Consider the following 27,715-nt stretch of genomic DNA (forward strand, 5'->3'; position numbering starts at 1 on the left):
CTGAGTAAAAAGTAAGATAGTTTCAATGACATGCACCTCTTTTTAAAGAATCATATTTTAAAATTTGTGGGAGCAACTATTTCAAAATAACCACAACAATCTGGGGCTGTCTTAACTCAGTTAAATCTGGACAGAAATATTTTAAATGGCTGCTTCCAGGATGGGAAGGGCTATTTTGATGGGTTGTTCATATTGAACATTTTTCTTATGCTTGTAGAGGTTGAATAGTGCACCCCCCGCCCCCAATTCATGTTTGGTAATAGGGTCTTTGCAGATATAAACACTTAAAGATCTTGAAATGAAGTCATCCTGGATTTAGGGTGGGCCCTAAGTCCAACAACTGGTATCCTTATAAAAAGAGAAAAGACACAGAGAGAAGAGAACATGAAGATGGAGGCAGAGATTAGAGTGATGTGTCCAGAAGCCACCAGAAGCTGTAAGAGACAAGGAAGGATCTTACCCTAAAGCCTTTGGAGGGAGTGTGGCCTTGCTGGCACCTTGATTCCAGACTTTGGCCTCCAGAACTGTGAGAGAATAAATTTCTGTTGTTTCAAGCCACAAAGTTTGTGGTACTTTTGTTACGGCAGCCCTACAAAACTCATACATGCTTCAGCTCATTTATGTGAACAAATAAATACAGGATAGAGCTAAGTTTTCAATATTTGAAGGTAACTTGTTTAGACCAGAAAACTGTTACCAAATTGGTCAGCCTAAAAGGAACTGGCATATATGTACATATACATTTATCTTCCATATTGCACACTGATATGATAAAATCTTTAAAAAAATACTTCCACTGGACAAGTTAAAAGCCCATCAATTCAGATTCTAGGCTGCCCCTTTCTATTTACAAATGACACAAAAATAATATTGCTACTAATTTTTGCACAAATTGAAGATGGAAATATTCAACAGAACGACACCACAATGAAGGCTTCATGAATAATTTATTCCATTTGAAGTTTTTTGTTTTTTTGTTTTTTTTAAAAAGTATAAACCTTTCCATTTCCTCAATCACAATTTGTACAACTCAGTGTTATGGCATTCGGCAGCAATAGTGTTTGTTCTTACTCTTTTTTGTCACGTTAAAAAAAAAAAACCGAATAATTGGACCATATTAAATGTCACTGCTAAACAACTTTAAAATGCCCCCTGTAAAGTGACCAAGCTATTTTGAGAGGTTTGATGCTGACAAGTCCAGTAATGACGTTACAATTTGTAGTTTAAACTCAGTAACTTTAAGGTCCACAAATCCAGTTTACTTTGAAAACTAAAACTATTTTAAAACTTCATGAATACATCAACCTGAGGAGTATTTTAGGTCCCAAATCCAGTTTTTTAATTAATACTCCAGAAAAAAGAAAATACATATATAAAAATTTAAACCACAGTTCTGGGCCCATTAAAACATCAAGCAAAACCGAAAGGTTAAGATTTCCAGCTGATTGGGGGGGTGGGGTGGCAAAATAAAAATGTATGTCAAAAAACAGTTTTCCTTAATTTAGACAAACTCAAATTTAAAGAGGAAACCCAGACCAAAACATCACTCATGCAACATTACATGTATTAATAGACTGATATGCAATGCCATAGTGGATGAATAGCAAATTATATGATGCAATAGCATTTAAAAACTTCCTTTTTAATCTATTCAATTTGAACATTTTAAATAATGCGACATAGTATTTTGATATTACAGTATTAACATAGTGCTTGATTAAAGATCTGCAAATCTTTGTAGTAACACATTAAGTTAAAAAATTACCTTAGAAGGTAAATATGAAGACGAAAGGAGAATATTTTAATACAGTAATCTGTGCCATACTGACAATTGAATACGAATACAGCTGAGGATAGTTGACTAAGTAGTAAGAGCTTAATTTTAGTGGTTTAAGAAAAGTTTAGAAAGATTTAAAAATTACAGCTACTTTAAAATTTAAGGATTACATATAAGTACACTTGGTGGCCTTCTGGCCAAACAATAAGGTGTACAGAAATGTATTCATACAGTGTTAATTCACAGTCCTGATAACTGAATGGCTTGCATAAGAAAGGTATGGCTAGATGTTTCTCACTGGCTGGAAGCAGACATTATATAACTAAACTTTTCAAATGCCAAAATACTGAACTTCCACCCTACTTTGTAATGGATAACTGCACAGAAAACATATGCTAGCACTGTAACAAAGAAGTCAAAGTATTGATGACTCACTGGTATAAAGTATAATATTTTGCTTGCTTATTTAAGCAAGGCAAAGCAAAGCAAAACTATCCTTACTTGTCTGTGATAGTACATTAGTATGTCAGATCCATCATCCTGCATAAAAGGCTCAATTTCTTTTTTAGCTTTAATGAAATAAACCTCCTGATCTTTTCTAATGGCTATTTAATATTGTCAATTTGAGTGTGAACTGATACATGGAGGGAGAAAAAAAAAAAATCTTATCAGTAAATCCTGTATATTTGGGAAATATTCCCTGATTCCCAGATAAAAAGAATTATATACTGGGTTCTCTCCTTATGGCTCCATACAAAAGACACTGTCAGGGAACAAATTTTCTAAAACCTGTTTTCAAATGGAAGTGTGGTTATTATAGACTAGTGATATAAAATAACTGAGAATATAGCTTTTATTTTTTAAAGTCACTATTGAGCTAAGTATAAAAAAAAAGAATATCCTTTTTTAGAAATTCCAAATAAGCATCTTTTCCCTCAAATCTCAGACAAGTTTTTTTTTTTTAAAGAAGGTATGGAACAAAACATGCCAACATAATCTGTGGTGTGTTAGCATAATTTAAAAACTAATGCAAAGATGTGGTCTTTAAATTTTAATATCAAAATATGCTGACCTTTCGGGTTGCATTATTATTTTGAAGAAATGACTGAAAACCTTTGTCTCCAATTGTGTTTTTGTTATAGAAAAAAAACAAAATTTGCTAAGGTTTTTATATATACAATTTGTAGAAGTTATATTTATTGTTCATAAGAAAGTGATATTTAAGCTAAGCACAGTATTTACAAAACAATTTCCATTAAAAAAAAAAAATACCGAATTAGTTTTGTAAATACAATTGATTTTGTCCTTGTAGAGGATTAGTGAATATACAAATAGGAATTTTGCTAGACTGCTTCCAAGAAACAAAGGTAGACTTGGCAACTGTGAATTCAAGTCAGCAACACAAGAGGGAGGCTAACTTAGTCTCTCTTGTGAGCAGCACTGTAGGAACGATTTTTCAAGGGGGTAAAGCCTGCATCAAAGCAGATATCTTGGCATGTGCAAACAAGAAGGGGAAAAGTTGTATTGAAGGAAGGGGTGAATTAAAGTCCCTAAAATTCAAATCCCTTCTTTAGGGAGGTGAGAACCTCCTTGGCATATGCCCTACCTTAATCTGAGCCATGTGATAGAAAAGTACAGATTCTGGTGTTTGGGACTGCCATCTCCAAACCAAGAAAATTAAATAAATAAAAAGGGGAAAAGGAAACAGGTTAAGTTTAGAAAATGGTTCTTTCACTAGTGGAATAGAGTCTGAATACCAGAATTCACTGAGAATCTATTTACACCACAGTTGATTGCACACACTCACACACCCACACACATACAAATGCATACCCTCACACACATTCTCAATCATTAATTTAAAAAAAAATAGTGAAACAATCAAGAGTGATTGTTCTTAAAATAATTTGTAAAATGCCTAGAGCTGAGCTAAATTTCAACCTTATAGCAGATCCTGAAGATAAATTTCATAATTAATATTCCCATGCCTAGATGTGCCACTTTTAAAACTGAAAAAAATTTAAGCATGTAACATTAAACACCAAAATTAGTTTAAGCATTCAGTAGCAAATATTTTTCTTGTAAAACTAAGTTTCTTTGACTGGAAATGGCCTGAAATATTAGTCATAGCCCTAAACCATAGTACAAAATATAACTGAAGAATTCTCATTTTATTCTAAGTTAAACCACATAACAATATCACTTGTATATTGCCATCATGTTATTCTGTAGAGGTGTGATATATAAAATGCTGTAAGACCCGGTACCTTTTCAATTTATAAACACAGTGAACTTCATTACTGTACATGTACTCTGCAACTACAGCTTAGCTGTAAATCCTCCACACACAATGGTATGGACATTATTCCCCCCTCTATCCCCTTTAAACTGTACATTGAGACAATACAAATTTACTGTCCCACCCACCCCCTTACAAAAAAATAATATTCTAAAAGCAACCCTACTGCAACTTTTAATTAAGACGATTACATATAGTTTAGACCAATTGCTTTAAAGCAAGAAGGCAGTATAAACCTTCTAGGAAAATTTTTATAAAAGAGGTTAAGAAATATAAGACAATTTGTACATTTAAAAACTTACAATAAATAAGAGATGCAGGCATTTTTGAATACTAGGTACTATAATCCAATACAAGAACATCTTGATGTTCTAAAGCCATATATTGAAATTCATTTTTCCTCAAGTTTGCTCTCCATGCTTTTAATATTCATTTAACATGACTGGGTACTATGGCTCATTACTTTTCACAAATACTGTGACTGGAAAAAAAGGTTAATTTTGCTATGAAAATGTTATAATACGTTTTGTATGATCAGTCATCATCCTAATGAGTTCAGTACAGTCAATGAAAAATAACAGGGTTATAGCCCCTCCCCACAAGTCAAAACAATATTTGTTGAAGTAATAAGAATTAGACCCGATTACAAATGATTTTCACTGAGAAGATAATTATAACTTAATCCTGCAGTGAAATATTCTTTTTCCTTGTTCTTTTCTTGCACAGTTCCATCAAATGAAGATCACAGCATATTCATAATAAAGTTATATAACTGATTCAGCACCACAAAATGAATTGGGAGACATGAACGTCTGTCCTGGATTGCAGGGTCACAGGTTAGCCAGGAGAGTGCATTGTACTGTTCCAAAACAAACCTGAAAAGCAAATAAACTGTATAAGTGATGTATTTATTTGTTGTGTAGATTCTGGAAGCAGTTTCCAATTGCAGCATCTAAGATTCAAAGTCACTTTTTAAAAAAAGGATATGAGAGGTGTGGAGTAGAGTCCTTGGAGAGATAAAGATAACTAATTTTCACGAAAATTATTCTCAAAATACATTACACATGTTAGAAAAAAAAAGCATTCATCTGAAATGAGAAAACTTATCTAGAGATCCAAGGGTGCTATGGTGGTTTGGAGATGTATGTACTCCTGAAAAATATGTTCTTAATCCACTCCATGGGTGTGAACCCACTGTGACTAGGACCTTTTGATGAGGTTACTTCGGTTAAGGTGTAGTCTACCTCAGTCAGCATGGTTCTTAATCATATTACTGAAATCCTTTATAAGAGAATGAAATTCAGGCAGAAAGAAAGCATAGAGGGAGGAATCAAAAACTGAACATCAGTGGAACCTGGAAAAAAACTAAGAGGCTAGGAGAGGCCACCATGTGCACTGCCATGTGACAGAGAAGCAGAGGACCAAGGATCACCAGCAGCCAGCCCCAGAATGCCACAGTCTTCAGGGAGAAAGCAACCCCTTGATTTGGACTTTCTCCTGGCCTCAAAACGGTAAGCCATTAAATTCCCATTGTTTAAGCCATCCTTGTAAATGGTATTTGTTTCAGCAAGTTAGGAAACTAAAATAGGTACACAATTGTAAACTCTTTCCAAATATGAGAAAAATAATTAGGTTCAACATTATATTCTTTTAAAGTTGCAATGGAGAATAATTAATGATAAACAAAACAAAAAATAAATGTTTACCTGAGGACATCTGAAGTCTGATTTGAGTCAAGTGGGTGGGAGTGTTTACTGTGAAGCAGCTCATCGGATTGCACTGAAGGCACGTGGAGGTGCAGAGAGGCCTAAAGTGATTAACAAGAAACCAGTCATTCAAATGGAAAAAAAATCTGTTACTGGTTTTACCTTTTTCTCGCAACATATCTTCCTTTATGAAATACATTTTGGTCCTCTATAATGATGTCAGCCTAACTAATTCAATACAGAAGTAATTTTTAAGTGGGTAACTTGTATGGAATCTTCTTACTTACTTTTTCTTTAATTTTATTGTTTATCAACTTAATCCTAAAAAAGGATTCCAATTATTTTAATTATTTTCAAAGTTTCACTTTCCACACATGTAAAGTAAATGGTTAAGGAAGTGCTAAACTTAACTTGAGTACGGTCTGCCCCTACATTACATAAAATTTAAGTAAGGCAGACAGACATACTTACCTCTAGCACTGAAAAGGTAAAAGGGCCGAGCAAGTTCAAATATTTTACTTACAAAGCTATAAGCTATAAACCTTAAATAAAGCTACTTTTTGTTGAACTGTGAGCACTTTTCAGCTGCCTTTTTTTGTTCACTCAATTTCATAATGGAAACTCTGTAAACAACTGCCATATCTATTTAAGTATGGTAATAAATAGTGGGAGAAAGGAACGCATTACTGTTTTGCACATTTAGATTAAATAAAGTAAATAATTATGTTTATAATTTAATATATATTATAGTGTTAAAAAGCTATGACAAGACAGAGGTAAGGTTCACTGCAGAAACTCTTTGTGTAGATCTCATTGTGTATACTATAAAAGATACTACTTTATATTTAGGTCCTTTCTCCTCTACAGTTATAAGAGGAATAAACACTTATGTTGTATATTCAGGAATATAACCAAACATACGTATGTTTGAACTGTCTGTAAACTCTTGATTTACATGTTATTACATAAGTCTCACAGAGAAGATAACTACAAATTAAATGAATGTAAATAGTACCAGGGCTCTAAATCCAATGATGAAAAGATTTTTAATCATCTAAGCAACAGCCCACTATTTTTCCAAGCAAAGAGAAACATACCAGATGGTTTTATTGACTATGACAGAACTAAAATGGGATATATGAAAAACAAAAGTGAACACAATTATGGTAAATTATGCCTTACCTGGTAACTCAGAACCAGAAGTCCTAATCTTGCTACACTGTATCTGAAGGTGAATGCCCACTTTATACTATCCTATCTACAAATAAATATTGAGTAGAAAAGAATCTGGAATAGTCCCTTGGACTGTTTGTAAAGTAGTGTTCCCTAAAAATATGTTCCCTGAAACACTAATGTGACAAACTATTAATAGATGTTACACAATCCTTCTCCTGTGTATTGGGAAATGCTAGATAAACAATGTATTTAATTATTTTTCAGAGCCTTTAATGTGCATGTAGGCATTGTGACTACAACAGGGGGCAGACAGCATGTGAGTACTTCTCAAAAGACCAAAGAACCCATTATTTTGTGGCAACTCCAAAGATTAATATTCTGCAGAAAACTCTTTGCAACTATGTTCTAGTAATGATATCTGAACACTGCAGTCTATCAGAAGGGGAAGAAAAGTCATATGATAAAACTAATTATTACCTTGGTTGACATGTTATAAATATATTCTCATTAATATAATCAATTCAAATTTACAGCTACTGTATTCTTTATGCATGTACAACAGAAGTCCATTGTTTAATCTCAGACATCACCAACTCAATGGGATGTGGTCTAGGAGTATCAAGATTTAACAGCAACAAGCTCAACGGATAGCAACAAGATTATAGATTCAAGTACCCACAAAATATAACCCTCCAAAATTAAAGCAATATGTACCTACAAAGTAAAAATCACTTAGCAAGTACTTAGGTTAGCATGATTTATGGAATAAAAACAGTCAACTTCTGGTGAATGTATATAAGAACAAATGAATCAGATCTGAATGTTATTATGGAGTACTAGTAGCAACAGTAGTAGTAATAAACCCTATATAGCATTGTCACATATTATCTCATTTGAGTTATGATTTGTTTATCTCAACCTTAGTTATATCACTTATTAATGGATTTGTTCTGATAAATCACTATGGGACTGGGAATCTCAATATTTGAAAACCATTCAGCAGCTTTAACACAACAATTTATACAAAGCTAGAAAGTGTTTTTAAAGAGGTAGTAAATGAAACTAAAAACCAAGTATTATTACAAAGATTACAAATTCATTAATCTCCAAAATCACTGGAGAATAGGAATGCAGTATGGTGCAATTCAAAGAATAACATACTAATCATTAAACAATCCAGACCCCATTACCAATTTATGGCTTTGGCAGATGAGTTTTTCTGAACTTAAATATACTCACCTGTAAAGTTAGAAGGTTAGACTAGAGGTAATATAAGGTTTTTCCCAGCTCTAAAAGTTCGTATGTGCTGCTGAAAATATATTAAGAACAAGAGTCCCAAGAGTTTTCTTGAGTTAAGAATAATTAAAGTTCAAACAATATAAATTTTAAAATTAGAGTTGCTTCTTAATTAAATAATTCCCTTTATGATCTTGTCTGGAGTAATATGTGGCAATGTATTTAAGAACTTAGGACTTGAAGCTTTCAATTAGAATTACATAGAATTGGCATAGAAAAGGCAATACCTTAAGAAAAAGGGGACACTGGTATTGTGCTTGAGGACATGCTGACCAGAACCAGTCAGGTAATGGACCCGCTTTGGCAGTTGATACAAAGTAACCAAGGGCCAATGGTTGCTGAAGAATATTAGTTACTTCATCATGAGATTCTGTTGATAGAAGCCGATCAGTACCCTGACCCTTGAAAAGACAAAATTAAAAATATGTCACAATGGCTTATGAAAATCAGTCTTATGACATCATATGAAAAATAAAGATACTGAAAAAAAATCAATTGCTGTATACTTAAGTAAGAATATCATAATTAGTAATACCATTAAAAGAACAAGTTTTATTTTGAGAGTTGCATGAGGAATATGCCAACTGGTAACAACTTTGTATAACTATGCCAAACCCATGTATACAGTGTGTATGCAGACAAACCTTTGGAGACAGAAATACAAAATATTCAAAGAAATGTGTAACTTATTTCCTAATATTTCCATCTACCAATCCCTGACCACCCTCCCAAACCAAAAGGTGAATTCATTTTAGCTTTGTTCATAAAGCACTATTAATAAAATGTAGTTAATAGTGTTTGGGAAAGTATTATAGCAACATGCAGGGATAGCTCTTAAGTGATGTTCATATCCTTAGGATTAGTCATTCTATATCTTGGTATTTATTTTAAAATGATATGCATGAAAATGCTCATTCTGGTGTTACCTATAATAGAAAGAAATTAAAATACTTAAATGTCCAACATTTTGGGGAGATATAACAAAATACGGTATAACAATAATGCAATGTTAAAAAGGTGATTATGGACTTCTGGCAAAATGGAAGAATAGAGAGGGAGCTGCAGGGCCCACTCCTCTCCCAAACGCAGCGAGTAGACAGGCAGAAACTGTCTAAATCAACTCTTTTGGGACTCCAGAGATCAGGGGAAATCTGTGAAGCATCCAGGAAAGTGCAAGATGAAGAGAATGAGAAATTGCGGTCAGAGACTTGTCAGTAATTCTGTCTGTGGCTCTTGGTGCCCATCCCCCATCCCCCAGCCTCAAAGCCAGCAGCTCCAGGCAGTCCTGTTTGGCAGGCTGCTGCAGACTGGGATGGCCACAGGAGTCCTAAATACAGAGGTAGGCACAGACCAATACTGATCCAGCAATTGGCTGGTGAATTTAGACCACTGGATCTCACTATTCTAGCCCTTCCCAGTCAAGCACCACCATACCAAAGGGCCAACAGTCTGCCTTTGTAAGACTGAGAGGAATAGGCTGCAGAAGAACACCATCTGCTGGGTAGGTCAGGAAAGTGAACTTTCGGGGAACATCAAAAAGGAGATTTGGCAGAGCACCATAATCTGGGCAGGCCAGGAAAGTGTGACCTTGGAAAATGGAAGGAGGAAAAAAAGGCTTTTCAAGAGTCCTTCCTGAACCTCTTCCCCAGGGCCTTTGGACTGGGTCTGCATCCCTGGCACGGGTACCTGGCTCTCTGTTGGCTGGCTCTTTTTTGACAAACCAATGCCAAAGAAGAGCCTTACCACAAATCCAATCAATAAGAAAACTCTAGAAAACAGAGAGAAACTGACCTTCAGAATAAACCCATCAAAATAATCAGATACCAGATATCAGCAAATTACTAGTCACACTAAACACTGGAAGACATAGCCCAGTCAAAGGAACAAATTAAAATGGTGGAGGAGATTCAGAATGTGAAACTAATCAAAGATGTTCAAACAAATCTAAATCAATTCATGGAGATGGCTAAAGAGGTAACCGATATTAAAATGACAATACTAGGTGAGTATAAAGAAGAATTTGAAAGGAGGCAAAGAAAAACAGCAGACCTTTTAGGAATGAAAAGCACAACAGATGAAATCAAAATACACTAGAGGCATACAACAGCAGATTAGAAGAGACAGAAGAAAGGATTAGCAAACTAAAAGCCAGAGCATCCAAATTCAGACAAAATAACAGAAAAAGAATGGAAAAATTTGAGTAGCAGTCTCAAGGAAATGAGTGACACAAACATAAGTGTCATGGGCATCCCAGAAGGAGAAAAGGAGGGAAAACGTGCAGAAAAAAATATCTGAGGAAATAATGGCTGAAAACTTCCCAACTCTTATAAAAGACATAAATATGCATTATCCAAGAAGCGCAATATACTCCAAAGAGAATAAGTCCAAACAGACCCATTCCAAGTCAATACAAATCAGACAGTCAAATGCCAAAGAGAGAGAGAGTCCTGAAAGCATAAAGAGAAGAGTGATTCACCACAAACAAGGGAAATCATATAAGGCTAAGTGCTGACTGCTACTCAGGCACCATGGAGGCGAGAAAGCAGTGTTACAATACATTGAAGATACTGAAAGAGAAAAATTGCCAACCAATAATTATTTATCAGGCAAAACTGCCCTTGAAAAATGAGGGAGAGTTTAAAATATTCAAAGATAAACAGAAGATGAGAGAGACTATTAACAAGAGACCTGCCTTACCAGACATACTAAAGGGAGTTCTGCAGACTAAAAAGAAAAGACAGGAGAGAGAGGCTTGGAGGAGAGTGTAGAAATGAAGATTATTAGTAAAGGAAACTAAAATGATAAAGAGAGACAAAAATCAGATAGGACAAATAAAAGCCAAAGGATTAAATGGTTTAAGGAAGTACTTGCCTATACAATTATATCATTGAATGTTAATGGATTAAATTCCACAATCAAAAGACACAGATTGGCAGAATGGATTAAAAAATACATGATCTATCTACCTGCCGTTTATAAAAGGCTCGTTTTAGACCCAAAGATACAATTACATTGAAACTGAAAGGCCAGATATTCCATACAAGCAGTAACCAAAAAAGACCTGGGGTAGTTATACTAATAGCAGACAAAATAGGCTTTAAATGCAAAAATGTTATAAGTGACAAAGGACATTATATATTAATAAAAGGGGAAATTCACCAAGAAGAAATAACAATCACAAATATCTATGCATCTAATCAAGATGCCAAAAAGTACATGAGGCCAACAATGGCAACACTAAGGGGAGTAATAGATGTCTCTACAGTAACAGTTGGAGACATCAATAAACCACTGGCATCAACAGACAGAACATCTAAACAGAGGATCAATAAGGAAACAGAGAACTTGAATAATATGATAAATGAACTAAACCTAACACATATAAACAGAACACAGTACTCCAAAACAGCAGGGTATTCATTTTTCTCAAGCGCTCATACATCATTCTCCAGGATAGATCACATGTTGGGTTACAAAATAATGCTCAATAAATTTAAAAAGACTGAAATTATACAATGCACTTTCTCTGATCATAATGGAATGAAGATGAAGATCACAGAAGGCAGAGAACTGAAAAATTCACAAATATAAGGTTAACACACACTTAAGCAAGCAGCGGAACAAAGAAGAAACTGCAAGAGAAATCAGTAACTATCTTGAGACAAATGAAAACAAGAACACAAACACAACATTTCAAAACTTATGGGATGCAGTAAAGGCAGTGCTAATGGAAAATTACAGCCCTAAACACCTACGTTAAAAAGGAAGAAAGAGCTAAAACCAAACACCTAACTGAACACCTGGAGGAACTAGAGAAGGAATAGCAAAACGAATCCCAAAGTGAGCAGAAGGAAAAAAATAACCAAGATTAGAGCAGAAATAAATGAAATTGAGAACAGAAAAAAAAATAAATGAATAAAACCGAAAGCTGGTTCTTTGAGAAGATGAATAAAATTGACAAACCCTTAACTAGATTGACAAAGGAAAAAGAAGATGCAAATCAATCAGAAAAGAGAGGGGGGTCATTACCATTGACCTCATGGAAATAAAAAAGATCATAAGAGGATACCATGAACAACTGTATGCCAATAAATTAGATAACCTAGATAAAATGGACAATATCCTAGAAACCCACGAACAAGCTACAGTGACTCAAGAAAAAACAGAAAACCTCAACAAATCAATCACAAATAAAGAAACTAAATCAGTCGTCAAAAGCCTCACAACAAAGAAAACCCAGGACCAGCAAGTTTCACAGGGGAATTCTACCTATTAACACCAATACTTCTCAAACTCTTGAAGAAAACTGAAGAGGAGGGAACATGATGTAACTCATTCTATGAAGCCAACATCACCCTAATACCAAAGCCAGATAAAGATACTACAAGAAAATGACAGATCTATCTTTCTAATTGATTCTAACAAAACAATAAAAGAATTATACAGCATGACCAAGTGACTTTATTGCAGGTTTGCAAAGGTGGTTGCTCAATACAAGAAAACCAAGTAAACTAATACACCTCATTAACAAATTAAAGGGAAAAAACACAAGATCACATTGACTGATGCAGAAAAAGCATCTGACCAAATCCAGCACACTTTCTTGATAAAAACACTTTGAAATGTAGTAATCAAAGCAAACTTCTGCAACATGATAAAGGGCATATATGAAAAACCTACAGCTAACAACATACTCAATGGTGAGAGACAGAAACTTTCCCAATAAGACTGGGAACAAGAAAGGGTTCCCACTGTCACCACTGTTATTCAACACTCTGCTAGAAGTTCTAAACAAATGAGTTCAGCAAAGTGGTGGGATACAAGAGCAACACACACAAAAATCAGAAGTGTTTTCATACACTAGTAACAAGCTATCCAGAGGTAATTCAGAAAAAAATTCCAATTTACAACAGAAATTAAAATAATCAAATACCTAGGAATAAATTTAACCAAGGATTTTAAGGACTTGTTCTCAGAAAACTAGAAAACACTGCTTAAATAAATCAAAGAAGACCTAAATAAATGGAAGGACATTCCACGTTCATGGATTAGAATTCTAAGTTTCATTAAGATGTCAATTCTACTCTAATTGATTTACAGATTCAACGCAATCCTGATCAAAATTCCAGCAGCCTACTTTGCAGAAGGAAAAGCTAATTATCAAATTTATTTGGAAGGGTAAGGCGCCGTGAATAGCCAAAAACATCTTGAAAAAGGAGATGAAGCTGGAGGATTCACACTTACTGACTTTAAAGCATATTATAAAGCCACAGAGGTCAAATCAGCATGGTACTAAGAGTGGGGCAATATGGTGGAGTGGTGAGGTGTGGAATTTAGTTACTCCTCTAGGGAAGCTGGTAAATAGCCAGGAACTGTATGAAAAAGCCTTTTCAGGGTTTTTGGAGAACAGTCACGCATCATACATCACTCTGGAATGGGTGGAACAGTGAGACTGCAGCCAAGAATTGTAAGTCTCCCTAGCCAGGGGACTGGCGCCCCTCCCTCCCTGACACAGCGGACTGTCTTGGACCTGGTTCCCCAGTGAAAAAGAAACAGTCTTTGCTGGGAGCAAGAAGGGGGACTCGACCAGCCTCAATTACAGAATTTACAAATTTGGATTGCAAAAGCTCCAAGCACAGATAAACCAGGAACAGGCACAAAAAAACAAAACAAAACAAAAAAACTTGGGGGATCATTAGCCCAGCAGGGAGTAGGTAGGGCTGACAATAACAGCAAAAACAAAACAAAACAAAACAAAAACAGAGACTTTTGGAATTGGGGGTGCTTGGGGTGCTGGAAAAGGCTGGGCTCTGGGAAAGGGGGTTCACAGAAACAGGCACCAAATTGGGCTTTCATTTGTGGACCCAGGAAGCTGAGGTCCAGCTCCGAAAATGGTTGGGTTTTTTGTTTTTTTTTTTTCTTTTTCCCTTTTCTTTTCTTGCTCTCCAATGCTTTATCTTTTTACACTTCAACAGCCCCCTGGCAAGGGTGCAATTAAAGCGCCCTTTAGGCGAAAGAGATAATAGCCTAGAGCTCCTATTTTTACTCTATACTGGGACTGACAAAATGTGGGGGCTGGGGAAAGACCTTGAAAAGGGAATTCTTTTTTTTTCTTTTTAAACTGTTGTAAGTAGCTCTTTACAGAAAGCCTCAGATACTTAGAACTGGCCTCTGGACCCAGGCAATGGAGACCTAAGATAGGTCTGATAAACAAAGCAACAAACTTAGTGGGGGAGACAATACCCTAAAGGGCATAATTTCCTCAAGAAAAGGGTGGAACATGGTCCAGCTCAAGTGGCAGACCTCCTTCTAGGAACTCAGACCTCAGGGGCTGGAAAATAGAAACCAGCTTCAGTCAGCCACACCCTGGCAAGGACAGAGTCTGCAGAGAATCAAATGAACCTGTGGCACTTCTTTACACTGGTGGGGAGCTGCAGGCTGACAAGTGCCACCTGCTGGACAGGATAGGAAAAGCACAGAGTCTAGAGGCTTTGCAGGAGAGTCTCATTCTCAGGGAAACTCTATAACCTCCTCCTGAGATCTGGGCCTCTCTGGACTGGGAAAACCTCACTGGAGTCGACCATATCTGGGGAGACCATCTCACAAAAAGGTTACGTACAGGCAGGGCAAGAACCAGAAAAACAAGAGGTGAAAAATTCTAATCAGCTAAAAAGAAGCTATGTCAGAGGCCTAGAATAAGTTGAACTGAACGCCAAAGGATAGAGAATAAAGCCAACCAACAAGAAAAACCAAGGTAGTGAAAGAGTGAAAAAAAATTCCAGAATAAACTAATCAAGAAAATCAGATGCCTAGACAGCTAAAAATAATAAGTGCCATATTAGGAAACACAAAAATACAGACCAGCCAAAGGAACAAACTACCAGTTCAACTGCGACACAGGAAGTGAAACAACTAATTAAAGATGTTCAAACAAATCTCCTAAAACAAATCACCGAGCTGAAGGAAAATGTGACAAAAGACATGAAGGATATCAAGAAGACACTGAATGACCATAAAGAATTTGCAAGCTTGAAAAAACAAATGGCAGAACTTATGGGAATGAAAGGCACAACAGAAGAGATGAAAAACACAATGGAGAATACAACAGTAGATTTGAACAGGCAGAAGAAAGGATCAGTGAAATGGAAGACAGGACATTTGAAATTATAAGCACATCAGAAGAGAGAGGGGAAAAGACCAGAAAAATATGAGCAGGGTTATAGGGAGCTGAATGACAACATGAAGCGTACAAATATATGTGTTATGGGTGTCCTAGAAGAAGAAGAGAAGGAAAAGGGGGCAGAAAGAATAATAGAAGAAACAGTCATGAACATTTCCCAACTCTAATGAAAGACATAAAATTATAGATTCAAGAAGTAGAGCATATTCCAAACAGAACAGATCCCAATAGACCTACTCCAAGACACTTACTGATCAGACTGTCCAATGTCAAAGACAAAGAGAATCCTGAAAGCAGCAAGAGAAAAGCAATCTATCACATACAAGGAAAGCTCGATGAGACCATGTACAGATTTCTCCTCAGAAACCATGGAGGTGAGAAGGCAGTAGTATAATATGTTTAAGATAAGAAAGATAAAAACTGCCAACCAAGAATTCTATATCCAGCAAAACTGTCCTTCAAAAATGAGTGAGAAATTAAAAGTATTTTCAGACATTGAGACAGTTTGTGAATAAGAGACCAGCACTAAAAGAAACACTAAAGGGAATGCTGTAGGCTGATAGGAAATGACAGGAGAGAAAGGTTTGGAGAAGAGTATAGAAATGAAGATGATCAAGGAAGGGTAAAAGGAGACAGAGAAAAACAATAAGAAATGACATATAAAATCGAAAAGACAAAATGGTAGAAGAAAGTGCTACCCTAAAAGTAATAACACTAAATGTTAATGAATTAAACTCCCCATTAAAAACAAACTAGCAGAATGTATTAAAAAACAGAACCCATCTATATGCTGTCTACAGGAAACTCACTTTAGATGCAAGGACAAAAATAGGTTGAAAATGAAAGGTTAGAAAAAGATGTATCATGCAAACAACCAGAAAAAAGCAGAAGTAGCTATATTAATATCAGACAAATTAGACTTCAAAAGTGAAACAGTTAAGAGACAAAGGAGGACACTATATACTAACAAAAGGGTCACTTCATCAAGAAAACATAACAATCATAAATATTTATGCATGAATCCAGAGTGCCCCAAAATACATGAGGCAAACAATGAGAACACTGAAAAGAAAAGTAGATACCTCTAGAATAATAGTTGGAGACTTCAATACACTGCTCTCATCAATGGATAGAACATCTAGATAGAGGATCAGTAAGAAAACAGAGATGTTGAATTGTACAATAAATGAACTAGACTTGACAGACATTTATAGAACACTATACCCTACAACAGCAGGATACACATTTTTCTCAAGTGCTCATGAAACATCTCTAGGACTATCCTAGAGATGTGGGGTCATAAAGCAAGTCTCAACAAATTTTAAAATATTCATATTATACAAAACACTTTCTTGGATCATAAGGGAATGAAGTTGGAAATAAGTAACAAGCAGAAGGTTGGAAAATTCACAACTATATGGAGGCTAAACAACACACTCTTAGAAAACCAGTGGGTAAAGGAAGAAATTACAAGAGTAACTAGTAAATACCTTGAGACAATGAAAACACAACATATGAAAACGTATGGGATGCAGCAAAGGCAGTGCTAGGAGGGAAATTTACTGCCCTCAACACCTATATTAAAAGAGAAGAGAAGAGGTCACTCTGGTGGGCACTCTTACACACAATATAGACAACCCTTTTTAGGTTATAATGAATTGGGGTAGCTGGCGGTAGATACCTGAAACTATCAAACTACAACCCAGAACCCATGAATCTTGAAGATGATTGTATAAAAATGTAGCTCATGAGGGGTGACAATGGGATTGGGAAAGCTATAAGGGCCACAGTCCCCTTTGTCTAGTTTATGGAGGGATGAGTAGAAAAATGGGGGAAGGAAACAAACAAACAAAGGTACCCAGTGTTCTTTTTTACTTTAACTGCTCTTTTTCACTTTAATTATTATTCTTGTTGTTTTTGTGTGTGTGGTAATGAAGGTGTCAGGGATTGATTTTGGTGATGAATGCACAACTATGTAATGGTACTGCGAACAATCAAATGTACGATTTGTTTTGTATGACTGCATGGTATGTGAAAATATCTCAATAAAATGAATATTTAAAAATAAAGAAAGAAGAGAAAGCAAAAACTGAGGAATTAATTTTTCACCTGCAGGAACTAGAGAAAGAACAGCAAAGTAACCCCAAATCAAAGAGAAGGAAAGAAATGACAAAGATTAGAGCAGAAATAAATAAAATGAGAACAGGAAACCAACGAGAGAATCAACAAAACTAGAAGTTGGTTCTTTGAGAAAATCAATAAAACTGATGGACCCTTAGCTAGGCTAACAAAAAAAAGGACAGCAGATGCAAATAGATACAATCAGAAATGGGAAAGGAGACATAACTACTGACCCCACAGAAATAAAAGACATAGTGAGAAAATATAAATGAGAATTATATATGCTAATAAACTAAACAACTTAGACGAAATGAACAACTTCCTAGAAAAGCATGAATGCTTGAGAAGAAACAGACAACCTCAACAAACCAATCACAAGTAAAGAGACTGAGTCAGTCATCAAAAAGCTCCAAAAAGGAAAAGTCCAGGGCCAGATGGATTCACATGTGAATTCTACCAAGCATTCAAGAAAGAATTAGTACCAATCTTGCTCAATCTCTTCAAAAAACTGAAGAGTAGGGAAAGATATCTAATTCATTCTATGAAGCCAAATCACCCTAATACCAGAATCAAACAATATCTAAATACTACAAAAAAAAGAAAATTACAGACCTATCTCTTTAAATTAATATAGATGCAAAAATCGTCACCAAAATACTCACAAATTGAATCCAGCAGCACATTAAAAGAATTATACACCACAACCAGGTGATTTATTCCAGGTATGCAAGGCTGGTTTAACACAAGGAAATCAATTCATGTAATAAACCATCAATAAATGAAAGCAGAAGAACCACATGATCATTTCAATCAATGCAGAAAAGGTATTTGACAAAATTCAACATCCTTTCCTGATGAAAACACTTCAAAGGAGAGGAATAGAAGGGAACTTTCTCAATATGATAAAGGCAATTTATAAAAAACCCACAGCTAACACTATACTCAATAGGGAAAGACTAAAAGCTTTCCCTCTAAGATCAGGAACAAGACAGGGATGCTCACTGTCAGCATTGTTATTCAACACTTGCTGGAAGTTCTAGCTAGAGCAATTAGGCAAGAAAAATAAATAAAAGGCTTCCAAATTAGAGAGGAAGAAGTAAAACTTTCACTGTGTGCAGATGACATGATTCTATACGTAGGAAATCAAGAAAAACCTACAGCAAAGCTGCTAGAACTGATCAATGAATACAGAAAAATGGTAGGCTACAAGATCAACACACAAAAATCTGTAGTGTTCCTATATGCAAGTAATGTGCAACAGGAGGAAGAAATCAAGAAAAAAAAATTCCACTTACAATAGCAACCAAAAGAATCAAGTATTTAGGAATAAACTTAACCAAGGCCACAAAAGACCTATACACAGAATACTACAAGTAACTGCTAAAAGAAAACAAACAGGACCTAACAAAATGGAAGAACATACCATGTTCATGGACTGGGACATTAAATATAGTTAAGACGTCCCTTTTACCTAAACTGATTTATAGATTCAATGCAATACCAATTAAAATCCCAACAACTTACTTTGCAGAAATAGAAAAACCCATAACCAACTTTATTTGAAAGGGCAAGGTGCCCCAAATAGCCAAAAATATCCTGAGAAAGAGAAACAAATTTAGAGGTCTCACATTACTTGACTATGAAACATATTACAAAGCTACAGTGTTTCAAAACAGCATGGTACTGGTATAAGGATAGATATACTGACCAGTGGAATAGAATTGAGTGCTCAGAAATAGACCCTTGCATCTACAGACAACTGATCTTTGATAAGGCAGTCAAGCCAGAGCAACTGGGACACAGCAGACTCTTAAATAAATGGTGTTTGGAGAACTGGATATCCATATCCAAAAGAATGAAAGAGGACTCCTATCTCACACCTTATACAAAAATTAACTTGAAATGGATGAAAGACCTAAACATTAGCACTAAGACCATAAGAGTCATAGAAGAAAATGTAGGACAATATCTTAAAGATCTTGGTAGGCAGTGGTTTCTTAGACCTTCACCCAAAGCACAAGCAATGAAAGAAAAAAATATATAAATGGGACCTCCTCAAAACTAAATACTTTAGTGTTTCAAAGCACTTCATCAAGAATGGACAATGGGAGAAAATATTTGGAAACCACACATCTGATAAGGGTTTGATATCTAGAATATGTAAAGAAATCCTACAACTCAATAAAAAAACAAACCAATTTTAAAAATGGCAAAAGACATAGACATTTTTCCAAAGAGGATAACAAATGGCTTATAAAAGCACATGAAAAGTTGTTCAGCTTCACCAGCTATTAGGAAAATGCAAACCAAAGCCACAATGACATACCGTTTTACATCTACTAGATGGCCAGTATTAAACAAACAAAAAACTACAGGTGTTGGAGAGGATGTGGAGGAATAGAACACTTATTCACTGCTGATGGGAAAGAAAAAATGGTATAGCTGTTGTGGAAAACAGTTTGGCAGTTCCCCAGGAAGCTAAGTATAGGAAATGCCATATATCTAGCAATCCAGCTACTAATTATATACACAGAAGAACAGAAAGCAGGGACACAGACATATGCACACCAATGTTTATAGCAACATTATTCACAACTGCAAAAAGATGGAAGCAATCCAAATGTCCATAAACTGATGAATGGATAAACAAAATACAGTATATACATATGATGGAATATTATTCAACTGTAAGAAGGAACAAAGTCCTGATACATATAACAACATGGATGAACCTGGAGGACACCAGGTGAAATAAGCCAGATACAAACAGACAAATATTATATGTTCTCACTAATATGAACTAAATATAATGAGCAAATTCAGTGAGTTATAATCTAGAATACAGGTTACCAGAAGATATACTGAAGATAAACAATGGCAAACTGATGCTTAATTTGTGCACAATTTTTTAATAAAGTTGAATGTAAATGTTTGGAAATGGATAGAGGTGATAGTAGCTCATTATACTGGGTGTCGATAACAGCACTGAATTATGGGTGTGATTGTGGTTGAAAGGGGAAATTTAGGGTCGTGTATACCACTAGAAGGAGACCTAGAGGATAAATTAAGGGACCGTATAGCACAGTGAACCCTGTTTTGGATGATGAAGGTGGTTAAAAGTACAAATATAAGAATGTTCTTCCATGAATTAGAACAAATGTCAGAACTACAAGAAGTTAATAATAGTTAACAATAGGTTGGTATATGGGGAAAAATACATCTAATGCAAATGACAGACTATATTTAACAGTAACATCTTCATGTTCTTCCAGCAAATGTAACAAAGGCACCACAACAAAGCTAAGTGTCAATAATATGGGGGTACAACGAGCATGGGGTTTTTCTTTTCGGAGCTATGAAAATGTTCTAAAATTTTGGTGATGTAAGCACAGCTCTGTGATTATACTGAGAGCCACTGATTATACACTTTGGCAGGACTGTTCGCTGTGTGAATAAAACTGTGCTGGAGAAAAAAAAGGGGGCTTTCATCAGTTCTAACAAATATTCCACACAAGTGTTAATAAGGTGGTATATGGGAATCTGTATTTTATGTATGATTGTTCTATAAACCCACAAGTTCTCTAATAAAAAAATAAAAAGACATGGAAACAAAGCTGATTATATTTATTGAAAGCTGCCGTATAAATACATGTGGAAAGAAGGTAATTTGCTACAAGTGGCTTTATTAAGGTGGTGGGATCATTGGTCCTTCTCTTTGTTTTAAGAATCTTGTTGCTTTCCAGTTAAAAAAGGTGGAAAGCCCCCAAAAAACTATTATCTTTGATGCAATCTTGTGGGGGCAGATGTATTGGTCTTAATTAGGTTGGAAACTTGTGACTGAGTGTTTCCATGGAGATGTGACTCACCCAACTATGAGTGACACACCTTTGATTAGGATGACCTCTTGACTGAATGTTACCATGGAGGTGTGGCTCCACCCATTCAGTGTGGATCATTATTGGATCACTGGAGTACTTTAAAAAGAGCCACACACACTTAGGGGAGTTGGGCAAGATAGCGGCATAGACAGGAGTGGAGGCTAAGTAGCCCCCCTGGAACAACTACAAAAAACCAGAAACAACTAGTAAATAATCCAGAACAACTGGGGGGGGGACAAACGAGACCGTCCACTCATCATACACCAACCTGAATTGGGAGGAATGCCCGAGAACACAGCATAAAATCTGTAAGTAAAATTTGTGGATCCAAGTCGTGAGACCCCGTCCCCCATAGCCCAAGCTGCAAAACCTCCTGGTGCCAGAGAGAAGCTCTCTCCCAGCAAGTGAATATAGCTCAGCTGAGCTCCAACTGGGGTTTTAAGTAGCGAATGTGAACTGCTCACTACAGGTAAGAATCCCCAAAAAACAGACAGAGGCTTTGGGTGACGACTGACCTGGGAGAGCCGGAGGGTCGCCTTGGACTAGGTCTGAAGGGGACTATCTGTTTCTTTATCGGCTCAGTGGAGAAAGCCCAGTCACTTTCAGTTTCCAGGACTGTGACTCAGAGAAGGGTGGAGACAGCACAAACAGAGAGAGAGACCATTGAAATGCTAATCACCTCCCCCTAGGGGGTCTATCTTCTCAAAGAGGAAAGGGGTGGGGCCCTTTCCATACAGAACCAGACCCCAGAGCCTGGGGGAACATGGCCATACCTCCTCACACCAGTCAAGAATTACAGGCTAACAGGCATCACCTGCTGGGCAGAAAAGCACAGTGACCTGAGGCATCACAGGGTGGAAAAATTTTCTAAGACACACCCGCAGGGAAAACAGATACTGAATATTTCTTCCCTCTGGGACCTGAGCCTGTTCTGGTCTGGGAAAACCTGTTTTGGATAACCAAGGAAACCATGCCTAGACAACAGAAAATTACAACCTACACTAAGAAAAACAAAGTTATGGCCCAGTCAAAGGAACAAACGTACACTTCAACTGAGATACAGGAATTTAAACAACTAATGCTAAATCAATTCAAAAAATTTAAAGAAGATATTGCAAGAGAGAGATAGAGGCTGTAAAGGAAACACTGGGCATATATAAAGCAGAAATTGAAAGTTCAAAAAAACAACTAGTAGAATCTATGGAAATGAAAGGCACAACACAAGAGACGAAAGACACAATGGAAACATACAACAGCAGATCTCAGGAGGCAGAAGAAAACGCTCAGGAACTAGAGAACAAAACACCTGAGAGCCTACACACAAAGGAGCAGATGGAGAAAAGAATGAAAAAATACAAGCAATGTCTCCGGGAACTCGAGGATGAAACAAAGTACAATAATGTACGTATCATTGGTTTCACAGAAGGAGAAGAGAAGGGAAAAGGGGCAGAAGCAATAATAGAGGAAATAATTAATGAAAATTTCCCATCTCTTATGAAAGACATAAAATTACAGATCCAAGAAGTGCAGCGTACTCCAAAGAGAAGAGATCTCAACAGGCCTACGCCAAGACACTTAATCAGATTATCAAATGTCAAAGACAGAGAGAATCCTGAAAGCAGCAAGAGAAAAGCGATCCATACATACAAAGGAAACTTAATAAGACTATGTGCGGCTCTCTCAGCAGAAACCATGGAGGCAAGAAAGAAGTGGTGTGATATATTTAAGTTACTGAAAGAGAAAAACCACCAAGAATCCTATATCCAGCAAAGCTGTCCTTCAAATATGAGGGAGAGCTCAAAATATTTTCTGACAAACAGACAATGAGAGACTTTGTGAACAAGTCACCTGCCCTACAGGAAATACTAAAGGGAGCACTACAGAGTGATAGAAGACAGGAGTGCATGGTTTGGAACACAGTTTTGGAAGATGGTAGCACAACAATGTAAGCACACTGAACAAAGATAACTATGAATACGGTTGAGAGAGGAAGGTGGGGAGCATGTGAGACACCAGAAGAAAGGAGGAAAGATAAAGACTGGGACTGTGTAACTTGGTGAAATCTAGAGTATTCAACAATTGTGATAAAATGTACAAATATGTTCTTTTACGAGGGAGAACAAGCAAATGTCAACCTTGCAAGGTGTTAAAAATGGGGAGGCATTGGGGGAGGGACGCAATCAGCATAAACTAGAGACTGTAACTAATAGAATCATTGTATTGTGCTTCCTGTAATGTAACAAAGGTGATAAACCAAGGTAAATGCAGATAAGAGGGGGGGATAGGGGAGGCATGTCAGACACTTGACATTGGTGGTATTGTCTGATTCTCTACTCTACTTTGATTTAAGGTTATTTTTCCTTTTGCTGCTTCCTAGATGTCATTTTTTTTTCCTCTTTCTTTTGCCTCTCTACCTTCTTTGACTCTCCCTCTTGCCTTGTGGAAGAAATGCAAATGCCCTTACATAGATAGTGGTGAAGGTGGTGAACACATAAATATATGACCACACAGAGAACCACTGATTATCTACTTAGGATGGAATGTATGGTAAGTGAACAAAACCGTATTTAAAAAAAAAAAATGAGTTGATGACAAAACCTCACGGGCAACATACTGAGTGAAATAAACCAGACACATAAGGACAATTATTGCAGGGTCTCACTGATAGGAACTAATCATAATATGTAAATTCATAGACATGAAATGTAAGGTACCAAGATAAAGGATGAGGCTTAAGAATGGGGAGCGGTTGTTTAGCATGAGCAGAATGTTCAACTAGGATGAACTTAAATGTTTGGAAATCAACAGGGTGTTGGTAGCAAGATGTGAGAGTAAGTGACGAATGGTGTGTGAATGAGGTGGAAAGGGGAAGCTCAGAGTCATATATGTCACCAGAAGGAAAGTTGGGGGTCAAAAGATGGGAATGTATAAAACTGAATCCTATGGTGGGCAATGTCCATGATCAACTGTACAAATACTAGAAATCGCTTCCATGAACCAGAACAAATGTATGACAATACAATTAGAAGTTAATAATAGAGGGGCATATAGGGAAGAAATATATACCTATTACAAACTATATACTACAGTTAATAGTATTTCAACATTTTTTCATAAACAGTAACAAATGTACTATACCAATACTACGAGTCAACAATTGAAGGGGGTTGGTTAGGGATAGGGGAGGATTCGAGTTTCCTTTTCTTTTTTTCTTTTTTCATCTTTCACTTTATTTCTTGTCTGGAGTAATGAAAAGTTTCAAAAAATTAAGTGTGGTGATGGATGCACAGCTGTATGAGGGTACCCAGGGGCAAGTGATTGTACACTTTGGATCTCTGGATAATTGTATGCTATCTGAACAATCTCAATAAAAATGAAAAAAAAAAAGAGCCACACAGACCCAGAGGCAGAGTAACTGAGAGTGACATTTTGAAGAGGAGGAGCTGTAGCTGAGTGACACATTTTGAAGACGGCCAATGGAAGTTGACACTCACATTTTGGAGAACCCCATTTTGAAATGCAGCCTGGGAGCAAGCAGATGCCAGCCACATGCCTTCCCAGCTAGCAGAGGTTTTCCGGACACTATTGGCCATCCTTCAGTGAAGGTACCCTATTGTTGGTGCCCTACCTTGGACACTTTATGGCCTTAAGACTGTAACTTTGCAACCAAATAAACCCCCTTTATAAAAGCAAAAAAAAAAAAAAAAAAGGTGGAAAGGATGCAGGGCAAGATTGGCAGAGGGAGGAGGGCAGTGTCAGATTTTATGTGGTCTTATGAGGAAATGAATATTTCTATTATGTTCCTTGTCATAGCCCTGATATAAATGGCAGCAATTAGAGCCATATACTGATTCTCAAAGATACTGTGATTCTTTACTTGAGAAGAAGCCATAGTGAGGAGGCAAGAAAACTACAAAAGGACTAATGCCAAATAGTCTGGAATATATGGAGTCAGGGAAAGCAGAACCTGAAAGACCCTCTTAATATTATGTTCACTTCCAACTGTTATTCTCACTTCTCAAGGAAAAAAAGTGTTTTATTTCATTTATCAACCAAATATTAAGTTAATGAGTAACATTTAGACAAACTGAACTTTTGTAACAGGGTTACCTTGCCAGCATCACCTCCATGGGGATAATGAGATCCTGGAGAATGTACAGGGGACCCGGTTGGAGATGCAGGTAGGATATTAATGATATCAGGGTCAAGATCATCTCCCGTGTCTAACAAATCAAAGATACCCATCCCATCTGCTCCATCTATACAAAGGAAAGAAAAAAAAATAAAATACTCCATTTTCCATATGCCATGGTCATTTATAGAAGGTTAAAAGAAGTACATTTTAACTAAAATGGGTTAATTTAACCAACATTTACTGAGAGTCTACCATGTGCCAAGTATTACATCAAGACCCATATATAAAATTATGCATAAACAAGCATGTATTAGTCTGAATAATGGCCTTCACAAAGACGTCCATGTCCTAATCTCAGGAACCTCTTAATGTTACCTTACATGGCAAATGGGACTTTGCAGATGCAATCAAGTTAAGGATCTTGAGATGTGAAGATTATCCTTGGTTAGGGCCCAATGGACCACAGTCCTTCTTTATAAGAAGGCAGTAGGGTTACAGTCAGTGAAGAAGATGTAATGATGCTACATTCTGAAGATGGAAGAAGGGGTCGCGAGTCAAGGAATGTAGGCAAAAGCTACAAAATGGAAAGAACCAGCCCTGCTGACCTTGACTTTAGCCCAGTGAGACTGATTTTGGACTTCTGACCTCCAGTATTTTAAGATAATAAATTTGTGTTGGTTTAATTGAATAAGTTTTTGGTAATTTATTGCAGCAGCAAAAGGAAATTAATCAAAGTAACAGTATGTTGGAAATGAAAATATTTTTAAATCTGCCAAGTTTATGTACAAGTAACTCAACAACACAGGTATAAACCTGTATGAACATTTAATGACCCAACTACTGCCTTCTAAAATGAGTAAACATTTATGGGATAATTCATAAAACCAGTTCTGATATCAACAAGGTAGAAGATGGCTGTTTTAGCTTCCTACTGCTGCTGTAACAAATTACCAAAGACTTGGTGGTTTAAAATAACACGCATTAAGTCTCTTCCAGTTCTGGGGTCCAGCAGTCCAAAATCAGTTTCATTGTGAGAAATCAGGCTGAAGGCAGGGCAGTACTCCCTCAAGAGGCTCTAGAGGTGAATCCATTTCCTTGCGTTTTCCAGCATTTAGATCTACATTCCATGCATTTCTTGGCTCAGGGCCCCTTCCTCCATCTTCAAATGTTAGCTGGCATAGTATCTTCTCTCTTTATTTTCCTCTGCTTCCATCCCATGGCTTTCTTCCTTTCTGTGTATAGTCAAATCGCCTTCCACCTTCCTCTCATAAGGACACAATTGGTTGCATTTAGGGCCCACCTGAATCCAGGATACCCCCTCTCCCCCATCTCAGGATCCTTAGCTTAATCACATCTGTGAAGTCTTTTTTTGCCATATAAGGTAACATTCATAGGTTTCAGGGATTAGGACAAGGATGTCTTTTGGAGAGCCATTAACCAGCCTGCCACAATGTTCAAGCTTTATTTTATACTTATAAGTCTTTTAAGAAAAGTTCACCTACCATTGTTGGGATTAAAAGCCAAATCCAAATTTTCAGTGGTATAAGTAGCTGAAGCTACTTGGACAGAAGCAGAAGTAGGGAACACAAGTATATGAGTACATGATGTATCTTGTGGGGTATTGAGCTGAGATGTCTGCATGTTTAGAGTGGTACTCCTTCCAAATACAGAACCGGTTGACACAGAATCTGAAAGGAGAATGAAAGGCATTTTTTTCTTTTAATAAATGAAGAGCAACTTTATGTAATACTTAAAAAAACAAGTGCATGAAGAATTGAATCTGATAAAAGCTAAAGATAGCTAACCTGGCATAATAACAAAAGAGCCTTGGGGTTCCATTGCTACCAAGCAAGCACTGAGAATACTAGGAGAGTCTGCAGCAGATATACCACACATTCTACACATGTCTTTGAGCCTTTTACTTAAGGACTGCAAATTTCGACGACTCAGCAAACAGCTCCAATCTGTGGGTATGAACAGTAAAAAAAAAAAAAAATATATATATATATCTTCAAAGAAGCAGCATTGGTAACATCCTATAGAACCAAAACTAAAACATTAAAGTAATATTTAATTGTTTTAAAATTAGTATATTCCTCAGTTATTATTATTAAGCCAAAAATCTCTTACAGCTGATATTACTTAAC

General features: G+C 36.4%; 1 protein-coding gene across 1 annotated transcript in view; it reads right to left on the reverse strand.

The window, feature by feature from the left end:
* Positions 1-930: 930 nt before the first annotated feature.
* MED13 (mediator complex subunit 13) overlaps positions 931-27,715 on the reverse strand; it is a 114,332-nt gene continuing 87,547 nt past the window's right edge. Inside the window, exons 25-30 of the mRNA XM_037810829.1 lie at positions 27,374-27,532; positions 27,071-27,256; positions 25,544-25,692; positions 8,482-8,655; positions 5,783-5,883; positions 931-4,951 (exon numbers count right to left, since the gene is read on the reverse strand). Coding sequence (XP_037666757.1) covers positions 4,819-4,951; positions 5,783-5,883; positions 8,482-8,655; positions 25,544-25,692; positions 27,071-27,256; positions 27,374-27,532 — 902 coding nt within the window. The 3' untranslated portion in view covers positions 931-4,818. The remainder of the gene's footprint in view (positions 4,952-5,782; positions 5,884-8,481; positions 8,656-25,543; positions 25,693-27,070; positions 27,257-27,373; positions 27,533-27,715) is intronic.

The sequence above is a fragment of the Choloepus didactylus genome, chromosome 18, assembly GCF_015220235.1.
Source record: "Choloepus didactylus isolate mChoDid1 chromosome 18, mChoDid1.pri, whole genome shotgun sequence".
In the NCBI taxonomy this organism is placed as follows: domain Eukaryota; kingdom Metazoa; phylum Chordata; class Mammalia; order Pilosa; family Megalonychidae; genus Choloepus; species Choloepus didactylus.